The 20,794-nt window shown below is 39.6% G+C and overlaps 1 protein-coding gene across 2 annotated transcripts in view; it reads right to left on the bottom strand.

Annotated features, from left to right (window-relative positions):
* The window catches only part of BMPR1B (bone morphogenetic protein receptor type 1B), a 216,414-nt gene that overhangs the window by 15,405 nt on the left and 180,215 nt on the right, over positions 1 to 20,794 (bottom strand). For both annotated transcript variants that reach the window (XM_081333254.1, XM_081333255.1), the window contains 4 exons: positions 18,262 to 18,421; positions 8,463 to 8,565; positions 7,303 to 7,405; positions 1,913 to 2,009 (listed from right to left, as the gene is read on the bottom strand). In XM_081333254.1, the coding sequence (XP_081189380.1) occupies positions 1,913 to 2,009; positions 7,303 to 7,405; positions 8,463 to 8,565; positions 18,262 to 18,421 (463 nt within the window). The remainder of the gene's footprint in view (positions 1 to 1,912; positions 2,010 to 7,302; positions 7,406 to 8,462; positions 8,566 to 18,261; positions 18,422 to 20,794) is intronic.

The raw sequence follows: 20,794 nt of genomic DNA, 5'->3' as shown, positions 1-20,794 counted from the left end.
GAAGGAAGGAAGGAAGGAAGGAAGGAAGGAAGGAAGGAAGGAAGGAAGGAAGGAAGGAAGGAAGCTTGCTCCGCGAGCTGCATTGGCTACCGGTTGCTCTCCGGGTGAGGTTCAAGGTGTTAGTTATGACTTACAAAGCCCTTCATGGCATGGGTCCGGATTACCTACGGCAACACCTGCGACCGGCGTCAACTTCCCTCCGTCCAGTGCGCTCCCACAGAGAGGGCCTCCTCAGGGTGCCGCCGATCAAAGAATGCCGATTGGTGACCCCCAGGGGGAGAGCGTTCTCTGTGGGTGCGCCAGACCTCTGGAACAGCTTACCGGTTGAGCTCCGGACGGCCCCCGACCTTCGCTCCTTCCGGCGCGATCTTAAAACATTCTTTTTCGAACAAGCTGGCCTGGTCTGACGGGATGGGGTTGGGTTTTTAAAACTAGTTTTAACTTTACTATGTATTGATTTTATGGGCATGATGTTTAATGGTTTTTTAATTTTTGTATTTGATTTTTATTGTGTATTGCCCTGTTCACCACCCTGAGTCCTTCGGGAGAAGGGCGGTATAGAAATCAAATTATTAAATTAAATTAAATTATTAAATTAAGGAAGGAAGGAAGGAAGGAAGGAAGGAAGTGTTCTTTTTCTAAGACTATGTTACTCAGAAAGATAAAAACAGAAATGACAAAGACAAGCTTTAGGATTGTACAGTGGCCCAGATTCAATAGGAAAAGGGTGATTTGGATTACCTATGGGCAAATATGGTACAACTGTCAACACCTTTTTAAATCCAAAATATGTTTCCCAAGACCATGAGGGACAGTGGCATATACCCAAGAAAAGAAGCAAAGTTCAACCAGGATGTCCCAACACTTGTCATACAAGAACTTGTAAGTCTTAAACCATTATCTACCATATAATGGGATATATGCATCTTAGGCATGTCAGCAAATAAACATAATTAATTATTTTATGGAAGCTGTCATTGAGAATAACATACTGTATAAGGTAAAGGTAAAGGTTCCCCCGCACATGTGTGCTAGTCGTTTCCGACTCTAGGGGCCAGTGCTCATCTCCGTTTCAAAGCCGAAGAGCCAGCGCTTGTCCGAGGACGTCTCCGTGGTCATGTGGCCAGCATGACTAGATGCCAAAGGCACACGGAACACTGTTACCTTCCCACCGTAGTGGTCCCTATTTTTCTACTTGCATTTTTACATGCTTTATAACTGCTAGGTTGGCAGAAGCTGGGACGAGTAACAGGCGCTCACTCTGTTACGCGGCACTCGGGATTCGACCCGCCAAACTGCCGACCATCTGATCGAGAAGCTCAGCGTCCTAACGCACTGAGCCACTGCGTCCCTATAACATACTGTATACTAGAGTGTTATTTCTATGACTCTAATTCACAAAACAGTTCTGCAATGTTTATTTCAACTCTGGCACAACCTGAAGAAGTAGTTAAAACTTCTAAATTCATTGTTAACTGAAAAAAATGTACAATTTGATGTCTAGTCATGTTTAACTGATAAATCTAAACATTTAAGACATTTCAATCTACTCCTGAATATCAAATACTTTTGGAATTATTAATTCACCCCAAATCCTAAAAATCTCAGTGCTTAATAATAAAAACCAGCAATGACTGCTATTTCTAACATACCAAGCTAGCCATCCTTGTTTTACTTTACTCACAACCCCACTTTCCATTTATCTCATACGTGCCAGCTCAGTTTTTGTACATTTTCATTCTGACTGACAAAGCCATGTCAAAAGTACTATTAAAACCACATTGTTCTATCAGTCTCCACACAAATCCAAGAAATTAGAACACATTAAAATGATCATTCATGTCAAATTGTGCATGAGCTGTAAAGAAATAGTCAAGGAAGAAAGCATGATTTCCCCCCCCCCCAGACATACCTGAAGTAACAGAATATGATGATGCACACTAAGAGTATGCTACAGACAATCACTGAAATTAGCAGAGCCTTCTGGTGGACATTTCCCTTTGAAAAAGCTTAAATAAGGAAACAAAAGCCTTTATCAATCTGAGATAATGTTACTTATAAGTTCATACATATTTTTAAGCAGCAAGCAGGAGGGAATGATAAAATTAAGAAAGTGATGATAATTAAAATCGCAGTACCCAGATACAACTTATAAGTTCCTCACATTAACCACTGCTATCCAGAACAGGAGCTGGAACAAAATCACATTGGTTCAAAGAATATGCCTCTCCTGAACTTTTTGGATTTCAACCAGTTTATAATAGGCTGAATAACCTTGAAATTCAGATTTCCTTGGTCATTACCCCTATTCTTTTTTTTGATAGTTTGGGTATTGTGAAATGATAGTAAAATATCCATGGTAAAATACTTTACCATCACTTCTACATATTTGGAGTCTTGTTACCATCACAGTATTGTGCAATTGACAACTATACGTATTGTGACAGGCAATTGATCTCTAGAAAAAAATTAGGGCGGAAGTTAAAGTTCACAAATTCGATCATATTCTGTTCAACTTTCAACCACCATTCACATTTTTCCATAAGAAACCTTGACTCTACATGAATTTAGTGGCAGAGAAATTTAACAGAGAAATGCATCTAGCACCATGAGAAAAATCAAACATTTCAGCAGTGGGATTTCCAGGGCTGAATATTAGCAGGGTCTGCAAATAGACTTCATCACTCAAGAGATAGTTAACATTCATAAAGGGCTGGTCAAAACGTAGCTTAAAAATTAGAAGCAGGTTTGTTTTTTTTATGAAAGTTAAATTTACTCCAGAAAAACATATAAGCCAGCCTCAGAACATCCACACAACAAATACTGACATTTATAATTGTTTCCAGTGTAATTTTTATTAGCAACTATGCAAATTCAAGGAAATTTCATTTTTATTAGGGAATGTTGGGATATGGGAAAGTTAGGAGGAAAGAATAAATTCAACTAAAAATACTCCATAAAGAAATGAAATACTGAAATCTTTCATACTGAAATACTGTCCAATTAATATAGTACAGCAAAAAGATTTACTGTGATTCATATATCTCTAATAGCCACCATCACAAATATGAATAAGACTTTAGGAGGTTATAGTATCCATTTCAAGTATCCATTTCTTTATCTGTGAACTGCAAACTGATCCAGCATGCATCTGGTTGTTTTAGAGTAAGGGGAGATCGTTTGATGTTCTATATAGCAAGACAAGATGAAGAGAAATAACACCATAAGCTGCAAGTCCTCTATTCTTATTGATTGGTCCTCGAATATGGCTATTGTATTTCGGATCTACCAGCGTGATGCAACAAGCATGTACCTATGGGACTCTTAGCTTTCTATTAAGCACGTTTACTTTCAAGCTCTGATTTCATCTTCTATTGTAGCCCCTGAGCAACATCTCCTTTCTGGTTTGCCTCTGATGGGAGAGTCAGACACAGAATCTATCTTCGGTTTGCATCAGGTTTAGTATTTAATTTTATAGCATCTACTACTAGTGTAGAGCCAAAACAAGGCTGATGATTTTGTAATTTCTTTTATGAAGGATATGAAAAAAATACTTCAGTATCCATAACAAAAAACCTAAATTCATGTAGAAACCTTGACTCTACATGAATTTAGTGGCAGAGAAATGTAACAGAGAAATGCATCTAGCACCATGAGAAAAATGGCATCAAATTGGGCACAACTCTAACAACCGCTTTGCTTAACAGTGAAAATTCTGGTCCCAACTGTAAATCATGGTTGTAAGTCAAAAACTTCCTGTAATTCCTGTATCTCCTGGCACTCAAACCCATGAAAGTCCACTATCCTGCAGTTTCCCAGAGCAGCGGTCACCAACCTTCGTTGATTGGCAGCCCAGCTGGAAGGAAGAGGAGAACCAGGCCGCATGAGTGGCAGGTTGGTGTGCATGCACAACTCAACTTGTGCAAATTGAGCTGTGCGTGCATGTGTGCATGAGTGCATGCCAGCCTGCCGCTCACACAAGTCAAGCTACAAAGTGTGCGCGCTGGCCTGCTGTTTGCACTAGTTGACCTGCACATGAGTGCTCACTGGTCCACCACTCACATAGTCCGGTTCCAAATAGGCCAGGGCCCAGTAGTGGGTCACAGCCCAGGTATTGGGGACCTCTGTCTTACAGAGAATCAGCTATGTGAAGCATGTGTGGGTCATCTCATGTCTTTTCTTATCTGGAGAGGTTCTGAAGAACCGGTTTATTCACTAGGTTTCTTGTTCTTTGCTAAAGTTGTCAGCTCTGCTTTCAAAGAAATGTCTTCAGTTTGCTATGCCTCTCCTTGAAGTTAGTTTGACTATTTATTAGATAGGTTCTATGCAATCTCCTGTAAAAATGTATGTATCTAAAGATACTTCTCTACATTCAGAAATACCTAATATTTTCCAACTATGTTTCTTCATTCACAAAGTGTTCAGATTTACTACACTTGCAATCTAAGCCCTGAGAAATGTGCAATGAAAGCCAATCAAACTCAATTTCTTGTCCTATCGTCAGTGTCGCGCTTATTTCATCGCCAGCCTGAGAGCCAGACATAGTGGCACCACCATTTCTGTTTGCAAGAGCATAAAATCAGTAATGAGATTTTTTTATCTATTCTGCCTGAAACCTGCTTTTTTTCACTTTTTATCCTTTCCAACATTATTAACAGTTTTTCCTGCTTGACTAATAAGCATCTTGTCTAACCAGTATATGGTCTTCTTTGTTCTTACAAGGACATTTCATTTTACTGCCACGCAAAGCTGTTTAAAAGGAGAAACACTGAGCGAGGGTGAATGTTCTGTTTTTATCTTGTTTCCATTAAATTAAGACTTTTTTGCCTTTGTGCTTAGTTAGCTTTCACTCTTCATTCTGACATATCCATGTATACACATTTCGTTCATATTTAGAAAATGATCGGCTCCATTGCTAGTACCTGGAAAAGCACTTGAGATTATGGTATCTTTACTTTTTTTACCATCACCTCTATATCTGAGTTAATTTTTTAGTTTAAGGAACTACTACTACTAGAGGATTTCTTTAGACCCTACTTTTCCTTGAGATATGACCATGGGTCATAAGCTTTTTGAATCAGAAGCAACTACTTTTCACATGACAAGTGAAAAACAGTTGTGTTTGGAAACCGATTTTGGACAGGTTGCTTCCTGATGAAAGAAAAATATTGAGCTGGAGATTTAAATTCTTGATTTTCAGAATAATGAATTAGAGGGTTTTGGACAGCTGACATTTGATAAATCAAAACTGTTCAGAAGCTTAGTAAGATTTCCAGCTGTCCTTCTTACTACTCAGCACATTGTAGATTTCTTGAAAAAAATTTATCAGAGAGTTCTGTGACATCAATTGTGGGTGATTGTGATTGTGATTGTGGCTAGGTAGAAACCACAGAACATGTTCTTCGTTTCTCCTTTTATAAAGACATTTGAACCAGATTTATCTTTCTTCTGATCAGCAGCTATACTGATTGCTCTGACTCAGCCTTTGCTTAGATGCTGCTCACAAATTAATTGCCTTTTACTACAGTACATGTGGCTAGGTTTTGCACAGTAGCATGTAAGGTTACACTTCTGCTACACACACACAAACACACACACACACACGTGTGTGTGTGTGTGTGTGTGTGTGTGTGTGTGTGTGTGTGTGTGTGTGTAGCAGAATTGGTTTTTTTCTGGTCAGACCGGTTTGATGCACCTTATGTTTTTGAACTTGCTATACTGCAGTTCTATTATTATGATTTCTTTTGCCTTACAGCTCCAACCTAGGAGCGTTAAGCAGGGCTCAAGTTGCTACTGTGATACATTGTGTATTCAAATTTCTTTTTGCTGACAAAAAGTTAAATGAGAGACTCAGATAGCTGTTTCGAGCTTCTTTGCTCTCATCAGCTAGCCATACCCTAGCATATTTATGACAGTTGCAGTGCCCCGGGGTCATGTGATCATCTTTTGCAACCTTCTGACAAGCAAAGTCAATGGGGAAGCCAGATTCACTTTATAACTGTCAGAATCCATTTATATCACATTCATAAATGTATCTTTAAAACATTATCCCCCCCCCATGGATTCTGCCATCTCCCGAGGAAGGAGGAGCACATGTGGATTCAGCCTGTCTTAGGTTATTTCAAAGACCAAGGGAAACCTTTTGAACTGAGGGAACAAAAGGGAGAGTTAGGGAAGAAGGCATCTGGCCTGTGTCTCCATTTGAATCTGTAAAGGAAGAAGGCAATAACCATAAAGATTCAAAGTTCCCTTTTTCCCACGAAAGGGATGACATGAAGTAAAATGATGGGGGGGCTGACCAAATGGGGTTGAGGGAAGGGGGGTTGAACCGGGAACTCTTTATAAAGTTTCAGTTTGTAAAATAATACCAAGTCGTCTTGTATTTCCACAACCAAGCATGTCCTAGTAAAAATTCCTTTTGGACTAGAACTGACTCCAAGAGTTTTTGTTTTCCTAAGACGTGGATTGGGGTGGGTCCTGACAATAACCATGTTACTAAATTAATAACTGCAGTGATTCACTTAACAACTGTGGGGAGAAAGATTGTAAAATGGGGCAAAACTTAACAAAACTTTCTCGCTTAGCAACAGAAATTTGAGCTCAAATGTGGACGTAGTCAAGGACTACACGTATCACATTTTATGCAATGTTTTATGTCATAACACTATTCTTGTAATTTAGGCAAAGGCTGCTGTGGTTGCTCTCAGACTTTACTCACAGGTTCTAGTGAGGTTGTTTTATAGATATATTTTAGTTTTATCTCAAATGTTATTTATTGATTTCTTAAAACAAATTTATAAATTCTCATAGTTACTCTTGGACATATTTCTTGTACTGGTCTAAGACTACAATAAATTGACTGAACTAAACACCAACTTAATTACTACATGATCTTTAATTAAGTGGGATTAAGTGATTAAAGAAAGAGAATCTAAAGACGACTGTGTTCACAAAGGAGATATACTACACAAAATGATATTTCATATACTCTTCAAGGAAAACACCTTCTTAAAATGAAGTCCTTTGTACTGAAAACAGTATGAATTTTAGATATTGGGACATATAAACCAGTTATCTGGCTAAATAGAAACAAGCATCAAAGTAATTCACTCCTGCATTTTAAGGGTATATTATTAGATAGGTTTTCCTGATTTCCGAGGAGCAAACTATTTAGGAAATCATCTTAAGGTGAGTGAAAAAGAGCAACATACAAAATGTTTACATTGTAATATCATCACTGTCATGCATAGTCTTTTTCAAAAATAGATATGTATTAGAAATTAGGATTGGTATTCTTTTTACCTGGATGTTCTAATGGTGGCAAAGTAGGGTGAAGATCTTTATTACAGAAATCCTGATCTGTGCAGCATGCAATTAATCTTCTTGGTTGAGACAATGGAGTGTCCTGTAATAATTATAATTTTCAATAAAACAGCTATAAAACAGTTTATCACAATTTTAAACTATAAGGAGACACTTAAAGAAACTATGTGCATGCAAACAGTACTTGTCTTAAAAAAATTAAGAGTGCAACTATATCAACATAGCTGTAATCTATAATTCAGGTTGTTTATCATTATCAAATTGTTTTGGATCTTTTTTAAATATGCTGTTTAATTCCAAAACGTATGAGAAAATGTAAAAAAACAAATAAGGATTTCAGTTTGCATTAAAAACTAAGGGCCCCAATTTAGTGGCACTTACGACTAGATGCAATGTACTACAGTTACCTGCTTGTGATTTGCTACTTTTTTTGCCAATTCCCCGAAAAAAACACCCATTGGAGAAGTTGGATTTGTTTAACAATTGTCAAAAATTGTTGTAAAATTGGGTCAGACTCGAATTACAACAGCAACAACATAATATAGAAATTTCAGTTCCAATTGGGTACATCGGTTAATGATCATTTGCTTAGTGATTGAAGTTTAAATGGCACTGAAAAAACTGACATATGACCATTTTTTACATTTGCAAATTCCGTGGTCACATGATCAAAATTCAGATGCTTGGCAACTGGCATGTATGCATGACGGTTGCAGTGTCTTCATCACCTTTTGCAATGTTCTAACAAGCAAAGTCAATGGGGAAGCCAGATTTACTTAACAACCATGTTACTAACTTAAAAACTGCCGTGATTTACTTAATAGCTATGACAGGAAAGGTTGTAAAATGGGGCAAAATTCACTTAACAACTGTCTTGCTTAGCAATGGAAATTCTGGTTGTAAGTCAAGGACTTACTGTACTCTACTTTCTTAACAGTTACTACTTTTACAATTCTGAGCTGGATTTCTCTTAGCATTGTTGGCCAACACAAGAGAATATTTCTGCTGTTCATATTAATGGCAATAATATTCTCAATTTGTTTCTTTGACCTCGCAAACGTAATGTTTTTTAATTTTAATTCCTGACAATATTCAGGCTGATTCTGAAAGTTCAAGTTGAGTTTACAACATCTTCTTACTCGGCACTGGAAGTCAGAACCTTCTAAGCCTATGCAGCCTGTAGTAAAAGTCTGTCCTCCAGTATCTTCATCTTCCACCATCGCAAAACAATAGCCATCCGTGCTGAATACATGAAAAAGAAAAAGATATTTCATTTAGCCTGTAATATTCATGATTCTCATAAGCGTTGTTCATAATTCGTGTAACAATTGAACCTGGAAATCACTAAATTAAGTGAAGTAAACATTTATTAAATCAAATGGTATGATACCCTTTGGCTAGCCATCCTCTGCAGAAAATCCCCTTTTCTCCAGAAATCTTGTACTTCTGGCATAATGGGTGTTATTTTCCACCAGTGTTTCACTAGAAAAGAGCAAGTAAGGCCTGTGTAGCTTTTATTGACTTCTAAAGAGTATTAGGTAAAAGGTAAAGGTTCCCCCGCACATGCGTGCTAGTCGTTTCCAACTATAGGGGCCGGTGCTCATCTCCATTTCAAAGCCGAAGCGCCAGCGCTTGTCCGAGGACATCTTCGTGGTCATGTGGCTGGCATGACTAGACACCAAAGGCGCACGGAACGCTGTTACCTTCCCACCGGTGTGGTCCCTATTTTTCTACTTGCATTTTTACGTGCTTTCGAACTGCTAGGTTGGCAGAAGCTGGGATGAGTAACAGACGCTCACTCTGTTACGTGGCACTCGGGATTCGATCCGCCAAACTGCCAACCTTCTGATCGACAAGCTCAGCGTCCTAACCCACTGAGCCACCGCTTCCCTTTTAAAGAGTATTACTACATTCAATTATTTGACAAACTGTTATTATAAGCTTTCTGATAGTGATTTTTCCTCATTTCTACTGCTCTGGGGACTGCCAGGAAAACTGATCAGAAACAGAGTGGGGGAATGCATGAGCTGTGTCTTGCTGTGGGTTGTTCACATCATCCTTAACTATGGCCAAGCAAAATTGCAAAAGCACAGCCAACTTATCAGAGCAAGGAAAATCAGCTTTCCAATCTAGATTGTGGGTTCAATTTGCTAAGGAACAAATTGGCACATGATGAATGACCCAGCACGTCTCCAGCCAGAACTGCCTATCACAAAGAGAAACTGCTTTTATTTGTTTTAGCTATAGTGATGGGTGGAGAGCCAATATGTTTGGATTACAATAGGCTGTACAATTATGCAAACTACATGGGGCTCTGATATTCATTTTTTAAATGTATTTTTGGCAGAAGACTTTTTCAGTTTATGTTAAGCTTACAATATGTTTTATACTATAGCGCTACAGTACCGCTTCCTGCCTCCAAGTGTGAGGAAGTAGCATCATTATTTTTTGGCAAACAGTCTGATTTTTAGTATGTTGTTATGCCTGTCCTGGAATTCAGGATGAAAGATGCAATATTTAATTACATTAGCAAGAAGCTCTAACTGAGCCAGTTCAGGTGTTAATTAGGGATCAATGAGCTAAAAGCAAATAAATATTGACCCAGGCACTTCCTTTCCTCAGGAGCCTAACTTTTGTGTTGACATTCTAAACTTATTAAAATTATGATGCTCTACAAAGTCAAAATAAGGAAACTTGAGATATAAAAGTTTCCAACAATTCACAATATAAAAACAGGGTAAGGCAAGACCAATAACCAAAAGAGGAAAAACTTAATAATGACTTACAATTGAAATCAAATGTCCCTGATTTTTTTAAAATACTGACATATTTTAGCATTGATGTATATACATGCTCACGCAAACATACACACATACAGTCAAGTCTGAATGCAAACTGGTTTACTATTACTTTACAGCCTTGCATGGAACAATTAAGAACACAGAAATACAGTATGTCCTGTTCTATGGTCAACAGTGATTTTTTTCAATAGCCAAAGTAAACTTATGGGAAAAAAATAATAAAACATGTAATTGAATTACTGACAGACTCTTAAAATAGAAGGAAGTTTTAATTAAAGATTACCTAGCCCACGGAGTGATTTTAACTAAAGTGTTAGTTAAAGGGGGGGAGGGGAGATAACCCAGAAGCATTGCAGCTGTTTAAGCAATATCATTATCCACTTTCCATCTTACAAGTTGTAGCATCTTAAATATTGATCATGATGAAAGAATTTGGAAAAATTTAAAAAATCTTCAAAGGATTTTCAATTCCGATCCCCAGAGGACAACATATATGATTCTTCTCCACACTGAAATAGCAAGGAGAACGTTTTCAAGGGAATCAGTCTGAGCAACATGAGAACCTTGAAACAATAACATGGCTGCCATTTCTCTCTATTTAATCCATCTTTTTTTCTTTTGTTCTTGCCTTCCTCTCTCTCTCTGCCATCTGTTTTTGCTCTTTCTTCTTCGCTTCTCTCCCAATCCACGCCTTTTCTTTTTTCCACCAACTGGTTTCCACTCCAAGCAAAGATTTTCAAAGCTCACCGTTCTTTTTTGTGCTGACTTCATCAAGCAAACTGAAACTTCATCCTCCTGGAGACACATTTTGAAAACTGTGCAGTCTCTTTTTCATAGGAATCTTTGAGACGAACAGAGGCAGAACCCAAAGTGGACAGCTGTTGCAAGCTACTGAAATTCTAGCCACATGCGACAGATACAATACAACTTATACAGGCTTTAAATACCATATATTTCAATATATACATATTCTTCAAACATACCATATAGCTCCTGGATATTATATGATAATTTGTAACTATAAGATGCTAAATACCCTTGCTTTAATTTTCAGAAATATATATATATATTCCCTGAGGTAAAAGAAGTTTAATTTGTTAGTGATTACATTTAAGTGGAACTATGCCCTGAAGAAATGTTTATACCATTTATCTCAAAAATCTGCCCAATAAGACCTAAATTCATTTAAAAGCTTGTTTTGGATCAGACACAATCCTTCTAAACTGAACAGCTCTTACAACGCTATCTACATATTTATTTGGCAAGAGGAATTACTCTCTTAAAGTGCAATAAATCTACTAAATCAATAAAACCAAGTTAGAATAATGAAATCTAAGGTACCGTATATACTTGAGTATAAGCCGAATTTTTCAGCCCACTTTTTGGGCTGAAAAATTCCACTTCGGCTTATACTCCAGTCAACAAAAAAACTTACCGAGGACTTGTGCGCAGCCGAGGCTTTGGTGCTTCCGGGATCGCGCGCACCTCTCCCAAGCCACCGCCGTCCGAGACCTGCCGAAGTTTGGGGAGGTTTGGGGAGGTGCGCGCGCACCTCCCCAAACTTCGGCAGGTCTCCGGACGGCGGCGGCTTGGGAGAGGTGCGCGCGATCCTGGAAGCACCGAAGCCTCGGCCGCGCGCAAGTCCTCGGTAAGCTCCGGGCGGTCACTTGCTTCGCGTCTCCTGAGGGAAGGGGGGGCGACTGGAGCGGGCGTGTTTCCTCGCCTGCTGGGCGCCGCGATTTGCCCGGGGAACGCGCGGGCCCCGAATGGCAGCGTGGAGCGAGGAAGCGGACAGCCAGGGCTTCCCCGAGAGCCACGGCCACACAGGGTATTCCTGTGTATTCAGGCTTGCAAAATGGCGGATCGAGCCTCTGCTGGCGGCAGAGGCTTGCAGAGCGCGGATCCAGCCTCCTCCGGCGGCGGAGGCTTGCAGAACGGCGGATCGGCTTATACTCGAGTCAACAACTTTTCCCAGTTTTGGGGGGTGAAATTGGGGGTCTCGGCTTATACTCGAGTCGGCTTATACTCAAGTATATACGGTAAATAGACTTCACTATTGAAAGGCTTAGTAGCCACTTTAAAGGCTACAAAATCCATACGAAAAAAGCACATTGTGTCAAAAGATTCCTTGTGTATGAAATATATGATTTACTACTACTGGATGACATGTCTTCTACATAGTATAGACAAAGAAACCAATAGGACAGACAAGATACCTTCTTTACTCTGGGCATATCAAAAACAAAGTGGGTTCAAGGTAGAGGAAAAGTTTAAATATTTTGCGGTTACATTGATGAATTGTCTCTAAATTGTTTCAAAACAATTTTGTAGCTGCATGGAATGATATTAAATATGGGATAACTTGCAATTATCCTCATTGAGCAGAATCTATATAAATAAGATGGATATTTTACCAAAGATGTTATTTTTATTTTAGAGTTTACCAATATTAATAACTGACAGTCCATTTCAACAATGGCAAAAGGATATTTCTACATTTATATGTCAAGGAACCCCCCCCCGAATTAAATATAAACCTGCAACATGCTAAAGAAAGAAAAGGTTTGGTTTACTATACTTGAAATAATACTTTGATGTCTGCTGTTTGGTCTGGGTGAAAGAGTGGGTGATACTCTAAAACAGGGGTGTCAAACTCAATTTCATTGAGGGCCGCATCAGCATTGCGGTTGCCCTCAGGGGGGCGGGTGGGTGTGGCCAGGGTGGGCGTGGCCTACTGGATGGGCGTGGCTAGAGTGCGTATGGCCTACTGGGTGGGCGTGGCCAGCTCTACATCGTTCGCATCAAGGGTGCCTATGGGGGCCTGGGCAGGAGTGGGACAGATCTGAGGGTCTCTGGCAGAAGGAGGGTCTCTGGGCCAGGGCCAAGGCAGCGGGGGCCGTTCCCTCACTGTTTCCAGGATGGCTTCAGGGGCCACACGAAACCACTTTGTGGGCCGCATCCGGCCCCCGGGCCTTGTGTTTGACATGTCTGCTCTAAAACAAGAGATTACTTGAATTAGAGGATCATGAACTAAGATTAAGACAGCAAGCCTTCTTATAGTATAATGAGGAAAAAATAAATGTTGATTTTAAGAATCACTTTGTTTGACATGCAAGATATGTAAGAGTTTGGAACAAAGATTTTTTTTTTTTAAAAAAAAGGTTCTCCACGAGGGAAAAGGAAGCCTTTTTCGAAAAGAAATGATGGTGAGACCAGACAGGTGGACCTATTCCTGCTTAAGGAACAGGCAGAAATCATGACCAAGAAGGCCTTTCCACAACTTCATGTGCCCATTCCTGGATCATGAGGTTCTACTCTATACTCTTCTTTTGCTTTATTCCATTATGTTTTATTTTATTTATGTCTGAATTTTTTTTACATTGTGATATGGTTTTGTTATTTTGCTTTACGTCTCCCAGAGTCACTTTCTGTGAGATGGGCGACTGTATAAATTTACTACATTTATAAGATAGTTAACAAGAGTCCAGATAAAATAGCTCAGTATCTGAGGTTTGATAAAATACCCACTCTTGATTTTACAAAATAAGGTTCTTTGTCAATTAAGATGGCAACCCCCCCCCCAATTTAATCTGGATTTATCTACTGTACATTTCTCTTCCCTTTTTCTTTAAAACACCATGAATACCGCCTTCTCTTTTTTATTTGTAAATACCTGACGATCCAATTAAGTTTTTGACTGGGCAATTCAATAAATCAAGTAGTGAATTTGAATCTCACAGCATTTGACTCAATTATTCAAAATGAGATAAAAAAAATCTAATACGCCATTACTCTCATTGACAAATAAAAGGAAACAATCAACTCTCAGCCCACCTTAGGGGATTGTTGTTGTGGGGAAAATTAGAGGAGCAGTGGACATGTCGTTTGTAAAAATAATAAATGTGGGGTACAGACAAACAAATAAAACTTCTGTATGATATTTTTGTTAAATTATAAAGAAATACAGATAGTCCTTGCTTAGTGACTGCCTTCATTAGTGACCATTTGAAGTTACAATTGTGCTGAGAAAGTAACTTTACCACAAACATTGGAGCGTCCCATGATCATGGATCACCATTTATGTACATCATAGATGGATTCACATGGGCCAAGTCAATGAAGTTGGCAATAAAATCAACAGTGGCTGTCATATGAAATCTTGCTTAAAGACTGACTTTATGAGAGCAGAGAAAATGATATCACAACCACATGATGTTCCACTTAACAATTGCTTTGTGATAAAGTTGCTGGTCCCAATTATTGTCCTTAAGTGAGGACTATCTGTAGAAGCAAGATATTTAAAGCCAGGCGTTTTTTAATATTTAGATTGTTTTTAACAAAAGAAGGATAGTGACTGAAACGTTTTTGATAGAAATAAATAAGTGCTCTTTCTTATCATGAGGATTAAACTTGCCAGATTTTAAAATTGACAAGCATGTTTTTTTTTCCTGCTCAAAAGTGCCTTTACAATTATGGAGAATGTGTCAACATTTCCTAAATTCCCTTTCCTGTCATTTTTTTTAAAATGAACATAATGTAGAGCTGCTTCAAGATGAAAAGCACACTTAACTCTGTGAGGACGGTTGTTGGCTACTTTTTATAAGCATCACTGACTTACAGCTTTAAGAAGATGTTTCAAATTCAGCACCTCAGATAAGCATCATGGTTGTTTTTAAATATGGTCAGCTCCCTAAAATGAGCATTTGCTTAGCTGGAATTGTTCACGATCCAATGCTTTTAAAGAGATGTGTGAGTGCTTTGATAACATCCAAGTTTCTGTTACAGAAAGTTGTTCCTAAAGGGCTAGGAAAATAAATGTGTGTTTGGAACTTCCCAGGTGCAGGATGTTTGCATGATGATGGTTAGTGTTTCCAAAGGCTGAAGGTTAACATAACCTTTACAAGCCCAGGTTTAGGAAACGCTTTCAATAGCTTTCACCTCTCCCAGGAAAAGATCCTTGTTAATCCATCCAGCAGACACCTGCGCACTCAGCCATCTCCTCCTGCAGGTAGGTTGACAGTATTTACATATTCTTTGTGATGATGTAAGGTAACAATGAAACCCAACTCCATCGCCTTAAAAATATACCAGGGCCTGTGGGTTTCATTTGTAGCTGAAACTAAACACTTTAAACAAATCTTGTTCCCCTTCTTCTGAAATTTTCCAAGTAGGATACAAATTGCCAGCTCTCACTATGTGGCACTTGGACAGAGAGAGAGGTGTATTATGTACTCAAGTAAATATTTGCAGTTAAGATGTTTCATGTTTGCATTCTTCACCATACTGCCCTTATCTCTGTGAAGTGGCACAAAAGGAATAACTAAAGTTACACTTTCTATTACACAAAGACCGGCAACTTCTTAAGAAAGTTAGAAACAGCAGGGAACACTTTTTAAAAAGTTTCTGAAAATGTTGAGCTTGTAAAAGTCATTGTCACATTCAACGATACAGACATCCTAATGTCTTCTGAAAGAATTGAGTGTTTACATGTAAAAACATATATTCTATAAAAGAGTCAAATATTACAAGTGTTTTAAATTCTGGCTGTATAGAATATTGAATAAACTATATTTGCAAACCATGAAGTTTATTCCTTGATTTAATTCTAAGAATAGATTTTTTTAAACTCAAAGAATTAGCACAAGACAGCAATTGTACTGCTAAGAAAGAGGGGCTACTTGAAAACCATTCAAACCAACATCTTAACTGAGTGAAAAACATTTATAACTATATGCTTCTAAGATTCAAACCAACATCTTAACTGAATGAAAAACATTTATAACTATATGCTTCTAAGATGTACCTGTACATTTTTCTGGATTTTCAGAAATGTAAAAAAAATACAGAAAAAACACACCAGATTGGACATTTTGTATTCTTATTTTATCAAGAACCATTCTCCTACAACCAGACTATATGTATGACTCGCATCTCTATAAGCCTAAGACTTGTAGGAAAATGTGTTGGCATGGAACAAATATTCTTAATATTTTGTCCTACATCAATCAGTATTATCTCCAAACACCAAATATAAAGTTAGGGAGGTTAGCAGAATCAGCACCATATGGAAAAAACATTTGTCTTCTTTTTCTGCCATGATTATAATATTATCCCATGCCTGTTGTTGTTCTTTGGCCCAGAGAAATTATTACCAGACTAATAGCAGGGTAACATTTTTCATTAATACTACAATAAAATATAAGCCTCCTTCTTACTAACTAACCCCTGTGTGCTCCTGGCCTAAGAAGCTACTATTTAGTTGTTGTTGTTGTTAGCTGCGAAGTCATGTCCGACCCATCGCGACCCTATGGACAACATTCCTCCAGGCCTTCCTGTCCTCTACCATCTTCTGGAGTCCATTTAAGCTCACGCCTACTGCTTCAGTGACTCCATCCAGCCACCTCATTCTCTGTCGTCCCCTTCTTCTCTTGCCCTCAATCTTTCCCAGCATTAGGCTCTTCTCCAGTGAGTCCTTCCTTCTCATTAGGTGGCCAAAGTACTTGAGTTTTAGCTTCAGGATCTGGCCTTCTAAAGAGCAGTCAGGGTTGATTTCCTCTAGGACTGACCGGTTTGATCGCCTTGCAGTCCAAGGGACTCGCAGGAGTCTTCTCCAGCACCACAGTTCAAAGGCCTCAATTCCTTGGCACTCAGCCTTTCTTATGGTCCAACTTTCACTGCCATACATTGCAACTGGGAAGACCATATTCACAATCCATATTACAAATGTCTATGGAGATTCTCAGTCATCCAGGTCATAGTTATCCCAAAGATGCTTTTGGACTTCCTTGTTTTTGTTTGAGGACATTTCAGTTCTCATCCAGGAAGCTTCTTCAGCTCTGGCTGGATAGTAGGGAAATGACAGGATTTAGGAAGGATTTATTTATTAAATCCTTCCATTCTCCACCATCAAGTCAGAGCTGAAGAAGTTTCTTGGATGAGAAGTGAAACGTCTTCAAAGAAAAACAAGGATCTCCAGTTGCCTCATGAAAAAGCATCTTTGGGATAATCCATATTACAGGTTACAGCTAATTCTGAACTTACAGCCATCCATTTAGTGGCTGTTTGAAGTTGCATTGGTACTGAAAAAGATATCTTTTATAATCGGCCCTTGCACTTATGGCTATCGCAGCATCCTCCAAGACATGTGATCAAAATTGCAGACTTGACAACCAACATGTATTTACGACCGTTGCAGCATCCTAAGGTCATGTGATCACCTTTTGCAACTTTCTCTGCTGGCTTCCAACAAGCAAAGTCAATGGGGAAAGCCAAAATTGGCTTAACGACCCGTGTGATTCATTTAACTGCAGTGATTCACTTAGCAATCATGGCAAAAAAAAAGAAGTTGTAAAATCCAGAACAACTCACTTAACAATCACTTTGCTAAGCAACAGAAATCCCAGATACAATTGTGGTTGTAACTCAAGGATTATTTCTATATGTGTAGACCTCAAGCAGGGACTTTGGAAAAACAAGGCATTTCTGATCATTGCTGCACCTGTCTGAAATTAATGGATGTACCAATTTAACAAAAATCAGCCTTATCATGAACAGGAATGGAATGGCATCAGAAGAGCTGTCCAAATTAACATCAATGTACAATTAAAGAAAGTTATGGAATACCAGAATAGGAATATGAGCTTAGAAGGAGAAAAAAAGAACCTTTTTTAAAGGCTACCATCAGATACTTTATGTTAATTAGGAGCATAAGTTAGACAACACCTCAAGGACTTTTCCTTACCAGCTGATCCCTTTCCCTAGCAAATGATATTTACTGTTTCTAAAACCTCAATATCTTTTTGGGTAGCAGGATTAATGGTGACTTACAGATGCATTTCAAATTTCAAATCCAGAAGCTGTGAATGCTCCAACACTGGAAGTTTTTAAGAAAGAGACTGGACAGCCCTTTGTCTGAAATGGTATAGGGTTTCCTGCCTGAGCAGGGGGGTTGGACTAGATGACCTCCAAGGTCCCTCCCAACTTTACTATTATGATATATGATATGATATGATTTGGCTTAATCTTTTAAAAGCACTTAAGTCAAATGGGCATGACACCAGTTTAAATCATGGATGGGCATAATACCAATGCAGGAAATTGTGTAATTTGCACACTCTGTGAAGATTTTCCCACCAACCTGCAGGTGTTGTTTTTGGAATTTTCAGGACAATAGTGATGACAGTGACACCACAGCTTCTTCTGGGTAGGAGCAGCTGCCGTGCTCCCCCCATCCTCTTTCCTAGCATCGATGTTTCCTTTCCCAGAATTCCTCAAGGGCCTGCTGTCTAGGAAGTTTGCTACACAGGAGAAAAAAAACAACCATGAAAATAAGGCTAGTCAATGTTTATGTTGCTATGAATTAGAAAAGGTTACACTATTTCTTCAGTGAGTACATCTGTCATTTGTCTGTGTATCTGAGAAACATTTCTATTAAAAATCCCTTCCCAGGTTTGAATCTGGCATCCTTGGATACTTATGATATTAAGGGCCTTTCCATAGAGTATTGTTTCCACTGCCCAATTTTTTGAAGCTGAGGGCAGTGGAAACAAGCTGATATTTTCAGCTGTGTAGAACAAAAGAAAATCTGTACGTTGCAAGAAAATGAACTAAATTTAAATAGTTCTTCATTTCAAAAGACTATCTGATGAGTTACTATAAAGGGGGAAGCTTTAAACATTTCCAAGTTTGCATTTCAAAGTCTGTGGGGATAGCTCTGAGGGATGGCGTTCTGATACTTTTGCAACCAGGAACTGCACTGTGACTTACCAAATTATAGTAGAAACCATACAGCGGCATTAAACATAAAAGCATCTGAACATGATAACAACCTTTCTAGATTTAAGGCAATGGTTGACTGCACGCATGAATACTCTTCACATACAATCTTCTAGGTGAAATACAGGTAGTCCATATTTAGCAACTGTCTTGTTTAGTGACCATTTGCAGTCACCACAGAGATGAAGATGTAACTTTCCAACCAATCCTTGCATTTATGACCTTTGCAGGTCTGCAAAGCAAAGGAAAACTGAAGATTGTTAAGCTCAACCTGGGTTTCACTTAATGATCACTTTGTTTAATGACTGAGTTGTGGGTCCCAATTAAGGACTACCTGCATTAGCATATTCATTTTAGCTTTCTTCAAACAACTAGTTGTAAAACTAATTCCTGATTGGGGATGTTTTCAACGCAGGCTTTAGACAGAAACTTTTTAAATATCTCAGCATAAGAATTTTTGCAGTCTCACATCAATACAAGTAACAGATGAGGCTTTTTCCCCCTAACTCTTTAGCACAGTGGAGAGCAGAAAATATTAACAGTTACAAATTTGAAGCCTGATATTGAAAATGTATTTACTTAGCAAACTTATATGTTGTCTTAACCAGAAAGATAGGTGGCTTACACATTAGCACAAGCAGATTTTTTATTAGGATAATAAAATAATAAATCCTCTCTAAGGATTTGTTTATATAGTACTTCTTTTACAAAACCTCTCTCACACACAATAACCTGCAATGAATTGAGTTTTGCATTAGGGCATTTGAGATTCCAACCTACAAAAGAGAACTTTTGTATCAACAGATGTTAGCTTTTTGGGTCAATGGAACACAGCCTTTTAAAACTAAAGCTCAATTTTCAGCAAATAAGCACAAAACTGGGATTGTGACTAACAGTGTTATTCATGGACAGAAGTCTGACTTTTCACAAATGTTCTAGGCAGAGGTTTCAGACATCTGGCAAAGCAAAATAAAAAATATTAAAAATTATTAATAATGAAGAATAAAAAGACCAACCATATACCGTATATACTTGAGTATAAGCCGACTCGAGTATAAGCCGAGACCCCCAATTTCACCCCCAAAAACTGGGAAAAGTTGTTGACTCGAGTATAAGCTGATCCGCCGTTCTGCAAGCCTCCGCCACCGGCGGAGGCTGGATCCGCGCTCTGCAAGCCTCTGCCGCCAGCAGAGGCTCGATCCGCCATTTTGCAAGCCTGAATACACAGGAATACCCTGTGTGGCCGCGGCTCTCGGGGAAGCCCTGGCTGTCCGCTTCCTCGCTCCACGCTGCCATTCGGGGCCCGCGCGTTCCCCGGGCAAATCGCGGCGCCCAGCAGGCGAGGAAACACGCCCGCTCCAGTCGCCCCCCCTTCCCTCAGGAGACGCGAAGCAAGTGACCGCCCGGAGCTTACCGAGGACTTGCGCGCGGCCGAGGCTTCGGTGCTTCCAGGATCGCGCGCACCTCTCCCAAGCCGCCGCCGTCCGGAGACCTGCCGAAGTTTGGGGAGGTTTGGGGAGGTGCGCGCGCACCTCCCCAAACCTCCCCAAACGTCGGCAGGTCTCCGTTCCTCCTGCCGACGTTTGGGGAGGTTTGGGCGCCTCCCCAAACCTCGGCAGGTCTCCGTTCCTCCGCGCAGACCTGCCGACGTTTGGGGAGGTTTGGGCGCCTCCCCAAACGTCGGCAGGTCTGCGCGACGTTTGGGGAGGTTTGGGGAGGCGCCCAAACCTCCCCAAACGTCGGCAGGTCTGCGCGGAGGAACGGAGACCTGGGAAGGTTTGGGGAGGCGCCCAAACCTCCCCAAACGTCGGCAGGAGGAACGGAGACCTGGGGAGGTTTGGGGAGGCGCCCAAACCTCCCCAAACGTCGGCAGGTCTGTGCGGAGGAACGGAGAC

Source organism: Vipera berus (genome assembly GCF_964194415.1).
Source record: "Vipera berus genome assembly, chromosome: 7".
Classification (NCBI taxonomy): domain Eukaryota; kingdom Metazoa; phylum Chordata; class Lepidosauria; order Squamata; family Viperidae; genus Vipera; species Vipera berus.
The sequence above is the reverse complement of the archived record's forward strand: the minus strand, read 5'-3'. Positions and strand labels throughout refer to the sequence as shown.